Raw genomic sequence first — 12059 nt, forward strand, 5'->3', positions numbered from 1 at the left:
GAAACTGCCTATAAAATAATTCATAATCTTTGCACATAATTACTTTTAAAAGAAGTAAATGAAATTTTACTACACAGCAAAACAGCAAAAAAACATCAACATCAAACAAACACATGTGAACATTAATTATAACATTTTTTATAAAGCTAATAATGTTTAATAGCCTTATCATACAAATAAGGTACTTTAATTTCATTACATTGTGACAGTAGCTTGAAGTTTCCAGTTATAAAGGAAAAACTCACACTAAAGTCAAGCAGAGATATAAATTTTTCTTTGGACAAATTTTGATCTTTTTAAAAATATCATATGAGGTCAAAGAATTGGTAAAGCAAACTTCCATAGTTACTATATAAAATATATGCCAAAATCTGGATTGGTCAACACCTGAAAGCTAGAGGAGGACCTAGAAGCAAAGCCGGAGAGAGAGTAAAGTTTACAGCAAATATAGACTTACCCACATGGTAATTACCATTTCCACTATCAGCTGAACGATTTGTGATTCGATTTGTGATTCGAACTAAAATATACAAGAGTTATAATAATTACCCCTCTACCTAACTCTACCTATAATCACGGCAACAGCTTTTTTCTCATGACTTAATTTTGACCTATATAGTAACTATGGAAGTATTGCTTTTGGCAAAAATCAGTCAAATCATCAATACTGGCGTCTTTCTCTCTTAATTTTATGTTAAAACATACAATGCAGCAACAGTGAAACACCGCTGGCTCGAGGTCGCAAGGGGATGAGCAAAATGCTTGAGTTATCCATGGTTTCGAGTGACCTAAACATTGACCAACATACGAAGAAAATTGAAGTTTTATTTTACCAATTGTCATCGGGACCATTTGCAGAGGAAACTGTGATGCGTAATAATAACAAACGCGTGACATTTAAAAAAAAACGTTATCTATGATGTAATAAGTAATAACATACTTGCTTTAATCTTAAGTAAACAGTAATTGATCAATATTTGATCAATAAAACTTTTCTTTAACCTTTCATCAATAATTAATCTCATTATCAGATCAAATATACCGGCAAACAAACATTTAAGATAGTCGGGGAATAGACCACGCAATTTTCACTGTGTGCGAAAATTTTAAATTAACCGATACATTTTGATCGTCGAAGGTGTAAAAAATTTTGACACCTCTGCTCGAGTTAGCCAGAAGCAACAAAGAGTAAATTAATACACAGGGACCAGGTGTCATGCTCGAGCAATCGAGTTATCGATGCTCGACCCAGCCATGGTAATTTCACATAGAAAATAGAAGGAAATCGGCCGGGACCACATGAATTGCTCGAGCGAGCCCAGGTGCTTGAGCCATTGATGCTCGAGCGAGCGGTGTTTCACTGTACTTAAATTGACTACATATAATCATATGTATAATAATACATGGCTGAAAAAGCGCTATATTCAACGTTGCACATGAACATTATACAGCCAGAATAATAAAGGGAGGTAATAAAAACATTGGACTCAATAATCATTTCTGCTATATGTTAATCAAATATTCAAACCTACAAAAAATATACGAGGCAACAATTATCTAAAATTGGATTCAACAAGAAATTAACATAATTTATGTTTGTAACAAAAAACATGGCAGCCATATTATAAACAAAGCCATTTCGGCCCTTTAATTTGCTGGTTGGAATGTTATTGGTTCACTACCACTTTCCTCAGTATAACAGTTAATTTAATTATGACTGAGCAAGTGTCCCTGATCTTCTCTCTGTAAATAAGTTACAACTTCTCCACATGAATCAAAGGTGGAGGCCACATAACATCAGAGCCATTGTATTCTGCTAACAATCAGATTCCCCAGGTATGATACAAAGTTATATTACTTCCATTCGATGTCAAATTTTTACCATAACACATTATTGAACAAGTTAATGATGATTCGGGAATTATTTCTGCAGTTTAACTGCCAGTCTGCATGACGACAGACCTTCTGCAGGGCTGTAATAGAGTTCAATTATAGAAAATACAAAGCTGCAAACTTACAACCAAGAAGCCAGTATTATCAGGTAGAAGCAATTAAAACAATGCAGGGTAATTAGTGGAGACCAGGTGTCTATACATATGTTCTCTGTTTGCTATCGGCATGTTGGTATTTATATAATTCAAGTTAACAACATTCTTTTGATGTTACAATTAGGTCTCAATGCTTCACTGAAAACTGCTGCTGTTTTTAACATTAACCTTTTTTTACAGATATTAATTAGTGTATTATAGGGCAGATTAGATTAGTAAAGCAATGAGAGTCCCTTGCAAAAGCAAAAAAAAATTATTGTGTTTCTGGCTGCATGGTAAAATAAGGAGCTGCAAAATCAAGGCTCTGTGTGTATGACCAAAGATGTTGTTTTTTGAGGTGAAGGTCGTATATTTGTTTGTAGGTCTTGCTACAAGGTTTTATGACAGTGAGCATGAACTAAATTGGGTCATTTATGTGGGTTGAAGGACCATAAATGTTGTTTATTAAGGTTTTAAGTTTGAAGGTGAAGGTCATATAAGAGTCACGGTCATTTATACATAGGTCAGTTTGCAGGTCTTGCCACAAGGATTGTTGAGTGTAAGTATGAACTACATGGGGTCATCAATGTGGGCTGTAGGTGAAATGGTAAAATCTGTTACTTGTAACTAAAATGTTGTTCTTTGAGGTTTAAAGTTTGAAGGTGAAGGTCATATGAGGTTCAATGTCATTCATATGTAGGTCAGTCTGTAGGTCTTGCCACAAGGATTTTAGAGTGTAAGTGTGAGCTAAACTGGGTCATTAATGCAGGCCGCGACCTTAGTGGTGGACCGTTGGACCGACGCAACCAAAATATTGGCAGGTCCACTAACTATCAAAAGTTGGGTAGACCGACGGTCAACCAATTTTCAGTCATGGTCTGCGAGTAAAATAAAACCCTTAAAAGCGAAAAATAAAGAGGAAAAAATCGTACCCATATCGGCGAATTCACAAAACGAAAGTTGATTTTGCCTTAAGTACGGCATTCTACAGTTATAAGCATTGGCGAGTTAAAGTCAGGATAGCACGAATGGACTACTCCACCGATCTGGCGAGTGGTTTTTACGTGGTAACTTTACCAAATTGAGAAATTACATCAGGCAAAATTACCTGCGCTGACTGGAATTTACCTGCGAATCGTAAAAATATCAAAACGTCATGCTGGTAATTTTCTATTCCACAAGCACGTGCGCCCTATCCTATCGTAATATCTAATTTACATCGCGGTTACTTTTGACACAAAAAACGCGCGTAGTGCATTCATTTTTTAATATAATCGCTTCAAATTTTCAACACCGCTTGAGAACTAATACAGTTTGAATTCTATAACAATTTTAATAAGATATCGACAGGAATGTAGGCAAAATTCTTTAAAAACGATCAAATTTTCATATAATGTTTTGTAAAATTTCAAACAGCGCGATCTTGATTATTTATTTCTTTCTTAAAGTAAATAAACGGTACATACTATGGTAATAAAATTCAGACTTTTAACCAGAAAGTACAAAAAACACAATTAAAAAATCTTAAATAATGAAAAAGCCGCAGCAATTTCAATACATGGAGTAAAACGATTTTTGGCAAACAGATTTCTGTTAGCGCGGCAGAATAGGTTACGTGACCTCGTGAACGTAAATAGAAATTGTGGTTTTAAAATAAAGCAGTATGATGTCGCTGCGGTTTTTAGTAAGTTTTAAATGATTCTTTGTACATGTATTTTTTGACACAACACTTTGTTAGATATTCTTCTCAAACAATAATGTAAATTCCTTGAGGGCAAATAGGTCACAGAGGTAGGATATCCACTATTATCGTTCACGGTTTAACACATTTACATGTCAGTTTATTCGGGATATTGCACATTCGCTTTTAAAAAATTAAAGAAAGAACTTTTTTATTGATTTCTTCTCAACAATTTAAGGAATCGAGAAAGTACGATCAGACAGTGATGTGTCACATGGCGCGAAAACATGACGTAATGCCATGACAATCTCGGGCAACTACACCGCTTTGATCTCCACTTCAGATGCCATAATATTTAAACCGACACACTTCATTTAGCTCTTTGAGGAGGTGTTAGTTGATAATGAAAATAAGGCCAATTACTTAGTTTATCAACAGAATAATTACCGACAATTGTTAATGGTTTTTTTTTTCTTTTTTTTTTTTTTCATTTTCAACACGGGTCGGGTGGATGATGATTATTGTGTCCATATTTTGGGACACTTTTCAAAATAATTATTTTCGGGATAACAGATTGCTACAGACTTCATTTTTAATTATTTTAGAAATAAGTCCAGTTTCTTTGAGTCATATGAAGTTATGACGTCTACAACATCACAATTTTTGTGATAGAATTGGAGGTCCACTAAAGTCTGAGCAGGTTTACTAGATTCTAGCAGTTGGTGGACCTGCTGGCAACTGCTGAAAAAAGTTAAGGTCGAGGCCTGTTAATGTGGGCTATAGGCGAAATGGTAAAATTTGGTTTATACGGACGTCGGACAGTTCAACCCTTTACGCCCAGGAACATAAAAAACAGGCTTGATATTTTTTTAAAGAACACAAGAGTATATTCAACAAGAGCTGTCTCCATAGGATGACACATGCCCCCGATGGCACTTTGAATGAAAAGTTATGGCCGATGTTAGAGTTTAGGACCTTTTACCTACGGACCTGGGTCTTGTGCGCACACGTCGTCTTACTGTGCCACACATTCATGCGTAGTTATTTTAAAATCCATGCACGAATGACAAAGATATGGACCAGACATGCCCATCATTGCACTATCATGAAATATGACCTTTAACGTCTAAGTGTGACCTTGACTTTTGAGCTAAGGATCTGGGTCTTGCGCGCGACACCTCGTCTTACTGTGGTACACACTCATGCCCAATAATTTTAAAATCCATGCATGAATGACAAAGATTTGGACCGGACAGGCCCATCAATGCACTATCATGAAATATGACCATTAACGTCTAAGTGTGACCTTGACCTTTGAGCTACAGACCTGGGTCTTGCGCGCGACACATCGTCTTACTGTGCCACACATTTATGCGTAGTTACTTGAAAATCCATCCATGGATGACAAAGATAAGGACCGGACACGCCCATCAATGCACTATCATGAAAAATGACCTTTAACGTCCAAGTGTGACCTTGACCTTTGAGCTACGGACCTGGGTCTTGCACGCCACATGTCGTCTTACTGTGGTACACATTCATGCCAAGTTATTTGAAAATCCATCCATGGATGACAAAGATATGGACAGCACACGAAAATTGCGGACAGACCGACAGACGGTTCAAAAACTATATGCCTCCCTTCGGGGGCGCATAAAAATTGCTATTAAACATGTGCTATACATGATGGGTACACATTCAACATCTAATTACTGTTATTGGTCAAACAAAAACAATTTCAAGAGCCTAACTGTCAGTGGTCAAAATATATGGTTGGTCTGGACACCAGAAAGTAACAAGGCAGTTATGTCTTTGTCTGGTAAGTCACTCTGTTCTCACAGTTCTTACACAGACACTCAGAAAAGCCGACAGTCAGAAGTATTTGACATCTATAGAAGATACTACGATTGTTTTCTGTATAATTATATGAGGGTTAGATGAAAACTTACTTCCTAAGTCAGTTGACAACAGACTGTAGTGTTGTGTTATTTCGTTGTCATATCATTATGTAGCTACCTTACCCTGACAGTTTACTTATATGGATGAAATACAGACATACAAAGACTATTTTAAGTACTTTAACATTACAATTCACACTCCTAAAACTCAGTCTGTTCAGACAACTGATCCCAAGCAAAAATATTTTTGTGGAAAGGTAGTACATTTGTAATTAAAAGTTATCTACTCAGCTATGACTTAGCTTAACATAGTGGATGTATGTTAGACTTAGTTACTTTGACATAAATGTGTCTAACCACACCTGTGTGATTATATGATAGCAGCTGGCATCATATACAGGGTTTATACCAGCTGGCCAGATCTACATCAGCTGATTCATCAAGGAGTGTCACAGTGACAGACTTCCAGCTAATATAGTAGAAACACCTCATGACTTTCATGACATTGATCAATTACTCTTACTGGTGTTCCCTACAGATTCTGTTTACCTGTCTCTGCTAGTACCTGCAATCTTCCTCTTACGATTTCAAGGTGAAAAAATTACATAAGACATACTGTCTAGTGCAAAATAGTTAGAAAGAACCCTTGCCTTGCACAAAGATTGAACTCACAACTTCAAGTTCTCTACCTACTTTGATAACTAGGTGGCAAAACATCATTTTAATCAAGAATGAACGAGGGCAATGAATCATAACCTGAAATTAAATGTATGAAAAGGGGTGTTAACCTTTAGCTTGCTGGTGGCAAGTGATTCTGCCTTTGCGACCAGTGCAGACCAAGATCAGCCTGCACATCCATGCAGTCTGATCATGGTCAGCACTGTTCGCTATTCAGTCAGTAAATGTTCAGTGAACATCCCTCTGAATAACTAGAACTAGTAGAAGATGCTTTTGTAGAAAAGCGCATGTCTCCCCCAATGCATAGCCGTATAAGCAAGAAGTCAACAGGGGACAGAAGCGGACGACAAAGAGACACTGATGATTGGCTAAAACAGGGATCATCTACTTGGCATGTCCAATCATCCCACTAAGTTTCAATATCTGTGCCTAAAAAGTTATGAATTGGAAACCGTTTCTAATTTCAGCCCCTGTGATCTTGACCTTTGAGTCACCCCAAAATCAGTAAGGGTCATTTACTCTGCATGTCCAATCATCCTATTAAGTTTCAACATTCTGGGTCAAGTGGTTCTCAAGTTACTGATTGGAAAGCATTTTCGATGTTCAGCCCCCTATGACCTTGACCTTTCATATGAAGGTGTGACCCCAAAAATAATAGGGGTTCATCTACTGTGTAAGTCCTATCACCCTACGTAGTTTGAACGTTCTAGGTCAAATGGTTCTCGTCATTGACCGGAAATGGATTTCCATGTTCTGTCCACTGCGACCTTGACCTTCAATAGCATGCTCCCAAAATCAATAGGGGTCATCTACTTTGAATGTCCAATGATCCTATGAATTTTCAACATCCTGGGTCAGGTGTTCTCAAGTAACTGATCGTAAGTGGTTTTCCATGTTCGGGCCCCTGTGACCTTAAACATTTGATAGAGTGACCCCATAATCGATAGGGATCATCTACTCTGCATGTCCAATCATCCTGAAGTTTCAACATTGTGGGTCAAGTAATCCTCAAGTTATTGATCTGAAATGGTTTTCCATGTTCAGGCCCCTGTGACCTTGACCTTTAGTAGTGACCCCAAAATCAATAGGGGTCATCTACTCTGCATGACCAATCATCCTATGAAGTTTCAACATTCTGGGTCAAGTGGTTCTCAAGTTATTGATCGGAAATGGTTTTCCTTGTTCAGGCCCCTGTGAGCTTGACCTTTGATGGAGTGGCCCCAAAAACAATAGGTGTCGTCTACTCCATAAGCCTTGCCACCCTATGAAGTTTGAAGGTTCTAGGTCAAATGGTTCTCTAGTTATTGATCAGAAATGAAGTGTGACGTACGGATGGACAGGGCAAAAACAATGTCTCCCCCAGTAGGGGGAGACATCAGTGGTACTGCCCAAGTTGAATGATGGACAGGTCCATTTTAGAAATTCAGCAGGGTAACAGTTAAATAAAGCTAACAATGCTTCTCAACAAATGTCTTTCTGCACATGGTCTTCTGCTGTTATGCTAATGAGCAAACTAACTTGACATGTGATGTTGTTAATTCAACAATCATAGACTGCACAGCAATTTCAGTACTAGACAAAAAATAATAATCTATTAACCTTTAGCCTGCTATCAGTAAAATGATTCTGCCTTTGCGACCAGTACAGACCAAAATCATGGTCTGCACTGTTTTCAATTCAGTCGGTACATCTTCATTGACTATCCCTTCAAATAATAAATGGCACTGCCCAAATTGAATGACTGACCAGTCTATTTTAGAAATCTAGCAGGATAAACTCAGAACTAACTAGAGCTATCACTAAAGGTGATGAATGTACCCCCCCCCCCCCCCCCCCCCCCCCCCCGCATGCACTGACACAGTACATTGCAATTTGACGCACACAGGATTGCATAATTATGTGGACTGTATGTATATAGACTGTATGTATACAGTATAGTAACAAAAAACAAAGTCCTATAACTATGCAGAATATTTATCTAAAAGAATGTAACATGCACCATGCACAACTAGGGTTGGTACTGATCACTTGTGCGAAGTTTCATTAAATTGTGTGCAAGGGTTTGGTAGATTAGGCACGCACAAGATTGCATATGCAGACTGTATGTACATAGTATGTTAACAAGAAACAAAGTCCCATAACTGTGCAATTTTTATCGCTGAAAGAACCTAACATGCCCCATGCACAACTACTGTTGTTACTGATCACTTGTGTGAAGTTTCATTAAACTGTGTCAAGGGGATGAGGAGAGATGGTGCGCACAAGATTGTGTCTATGTATATAGTATAGTAACAAAAAAACACAGTCCCATAACTCTGCAAATTTTTTTCTGAAAGAACCTAACATGCCCCATGCACAACTACTGTTGTTACTGATCACTTGCGTGAAGTTTCATTAAATTGTGTCAAGGGGATGAGGAGAGATGGTACGCACAAGATTGTGTCTATGTATATAGTATAGTAACAAAAAAACAAAGTCCCATAACTCTGCAAATTTTTTTTCTAAAAGAACCTAACATACCCCATGCACAACTACTGTTGGTACTGATCACTTGTGTGACGTTTCATTAAATTGTGTCAAGGGGATGAGGAGAGATGGTGCGCACAAGATTGTGTCTATGTATATAGTATAGTAACAAAAAAACAAAGTCCCATAACTCTGCAAATTTTTTTTCTAAAAGAACCTAACATGCCCCATGCACAACTACTGTTGGTATTGATCCCTTGTGTGAAGTTTCATTAAATTCTGTCAAGGGGATAAAGAGAGATGGTGCGCACAAGATTGCATCTACGGACAGATGGACGGACGGACAGACAGACAACCTGAAACCAGTATACCCCCCTTACAATTTTGTTGTCGGGGGGTACAAAAAAGTTATACACTGCTGAAGTTCCACAAACACAGTGGGTTGCAACTTCTTAGGTACTAAAATGTTAGCAAGAAGTATACTTATTAAAGCTCTTTCAGCTCTTGACTCCCTGCAAACTTCAAGCTTTGTAAAGATTTCAAGGCTTTATCCAAGGTGTAAAAGGAACATTTAACAGTTACCATAACATTCAGACTGGAAATAATGTTTCTCTGATACTCACCATAACCTTGTGGTAAATCCAATGCATTATGTAACTGATTCCTATTTAAATAATTGCGTCTACGGGTAGACCGTCGCCGGGGAAACTCGCCCTCGGACGGACTACTCGTGTTGTCCTCACTATTGCTGTTATTACTGAGGTCATTATTCCGAGTCACTGAACTATGGGCACTGTGCACTCGCGGAGGGTTTAATGAAGATGTACTGTGTCTGTGCGCGCTAGAGTTTGCACGATCACGATGTCTGTGGGAAGCACTAGAACTGAGACGTGTAGTTGAAGATGATCGTCTCTCACTGCTGCTGCTGTTGGACGTAGTTGGAGATGCTGTGGATGTTGTAATTCTAACTGATGATGAGTCTGTTGCAGGTCTGCAAAGATACAGTAAAAAATTTTTATTACGATATTCAAATAAAACTCTGGTTAAGTCTCCTGTCTTACAATAATAAAATGTAACTATACTGCCTGTAGAAAGTAGGTGCTACTCAAGATCTCACCCTTGTTTGAATAATGGTTCAATGTAATTCTATATCCTTACTGCATCTTTAAAATCTGTAAAGCCATCTGTCTGTCTATTTGGCATGAAATCAAAAACAAAATAAAAAACGCAACCAAACTAGTACCAGCAAGATGCTGTGGTCAAATGAAAGGAAGACAAGGCAGTCTGAACGACAGCTAAATCCCCCGCCACTGCTATGGATAGTGAAAGGGTAAACCTTTGATTTTAGCTGTGACCTTGACCTTGAACTGACATGGCTGACTCATGAATTCTGCACAACGTCTTGATGAGGTGATCATTTGACCCAAGTCTCATGAAATCTTCAAGGGTTTAGGAGATACAGAGCTGAAACCTTTGACCTTCGTTGGACTTGACTCGAGTTGACATGGCTGACTCATGAGTTCTTGATGAGTGATCATTGACCCAAGTTTGATGAAAATCTTCAAGGGGTTTAGGAGATACAGAGTGGACACAAAATGGAAGGTCAACCTTCTACCTTGTTGCGACTTGACCTTGAGCTGGCATGGTTGACTCATAATTTCTGCACATCGTCTGATGAGGTAATCATTTGACCAAGTTTTTAAAATTCCTTCAAGGGGTTAGGAATTAGGCAGACATGAATGGAAGGCTCAAACCTTTGACCTTCAGTTGTGACCTTGACTTGAGCCGACATGGCTGACTCATAGTTCTGACATCGCTTGATGAGTGATCGTTTGACCAAGTCTGATGAAAATCCTCAAGGTTTAGGAGATATAGAGCGGACACAAATGGAAGGCTCAAAACCTTTGACCCCAAGTTGTGACCTTGACTGTGGCCGCATGACTGACTCATGGGTTGTGCACATCGTCTTGATGAGGTGATCATTTGACCCAAGTTTTATAAATTCCTTCAAGGGTTTAAGAGATGTAAGAGCGGACACAAATGGAAGGCTCAACCTTTGACCAAAGTTTGACTTGACCTTGAGCTGGCATGGTGACTTGGGTTGCAAAATCGTCTTGATGAGGTGAGCATTTGACCCAGTTTATAAAATTCTTCAGGGTTTAGGAGATATAGAGCGGACACAAAATGGCAGGCTCAAACCTTTGACCTTGAGTTGTGACCTTGACCTTGAACCGACAAGGCTAACTCATGGGTTCTGCACATCGTCTTGATGAGGTGATCATTTGACCCAAGTTTGATGAAAATCCTTCAAGGGGTTTAGGAGATATGGAGCGGACACGAAAGTGTTACGGACGGAAGGACGGAAGGACGGACGCAGACCATTCCTATAATCCCTCCGCCACGGCGGGGGATTAAAAATGACCTTTTTTATGGACAATTATCTCCCCTTGTCTCCAACAATCTTTATTATATGTAACATTTGGCATATCATTGTGATGTTGTTTTTTGTGTTAAACATATACTTAAGTTGACTTGTCATAACCACCAAAATATAAAATTTTCTGTAGCTGTTACATAACAAACTTCAGCCTACTTTATCCTTGTTATTTAACAAAGACAAAAGTTCTTCAGCTATATTTAGCAGCACTATTCCTGAAGGCCATCAATTAACAAGTGCATTATTTCAAATTAACTCCAGGCTTTCTTCCAAATAGGTTTTTTTCGTAATAATGCGTCTTGAAATAATGACAAAATATCTGTTTTCAGGTGTAATACATTTACATTATGAAACTGGCAATAAAATTACACTCAAATTGATGTGAATGCTCAACATTAACTGTTTTAACATGTCAAGCTAAATCACTTACAATACCTGGCTACAGGCCTCAATGTACTCAGATTGCTCTTATTCTACACTATAGATTTATATATAAATATTATTGTTAAAAAGTAGTTATTCTTTTTTTCATAAATCATAATCCTGTTTTTCAAAGTTGAAAAGAAGAGAACACTAAGGAAATCCCGAGGACCATTTCACAATGTATATTATGTAAAAAATACACAAATGATCAAGCAATTTCTATAAAAGTTGTTTGAGTGTTGTACTATTTTTACCTCTACCTGACTCTAAGCAAAACCATTAGAACAAACCTGAGGGAAGACTACTAACCCAAGTTTGGTGATGATCCAACAAGTGGTTGATGAGAAGTTGTTTAGAGATTGTGTAATTTAAGGGATTAAGAGGAACTATTTAAACAAACTTGGAAGAGGACATTGCCAAGATGCTACAAATTAATTCTGACCAGTAAC

At 38.0% G+C, this 12059-nt stretch overlaps 1 protein-coding gene across 3 annotated transcripts in view; it reads right to left on the reverse strand.

Moving 5' to 3' along the window:
• LOC123562109 (E3 ubiquitin-protein ligase SMURF2-like) overlaps window positions 1-12059 on the reverse strand; it is an 84293-nt gene that overhangs the window by 26630 nt on the left and 45604 nt on the right. For 2 of the 3 annotated variants that reach the window (XM_053535081.1, XM_053535068.1), the window contains 2 exons: window positions 9374-9741; window positions 458-520 (listed from right to left, as the gene is read on the reverse strand). In XM_053535081.1, the coding sequence (XP_053391056.1) occupies window positions 458-520; window positions 9374-9741 (431 nt within the window). The remainder of the gene's footprint in view (window positions 1-457; window positions 521-9373; window positions 9742-12059) is intronic. The other variant, XM_053535075.1, reaches the window with a different exon arrangement.

This window comes from Mercenaria mercenaria, chromosome 2 (genome assembly GCF_021730395.1).
Source record: "Mercenaria mercenaria strain notata chromosome 2, MADL_Memer_1, whole genome shotgun sequence".
Classification (NCBI taxonomy): Eukaryota; Metazoa; Mollusca; class Bivalvia; order Venerida; family Veneridae; genus Mercenaria; species Mercenaria mercenaria.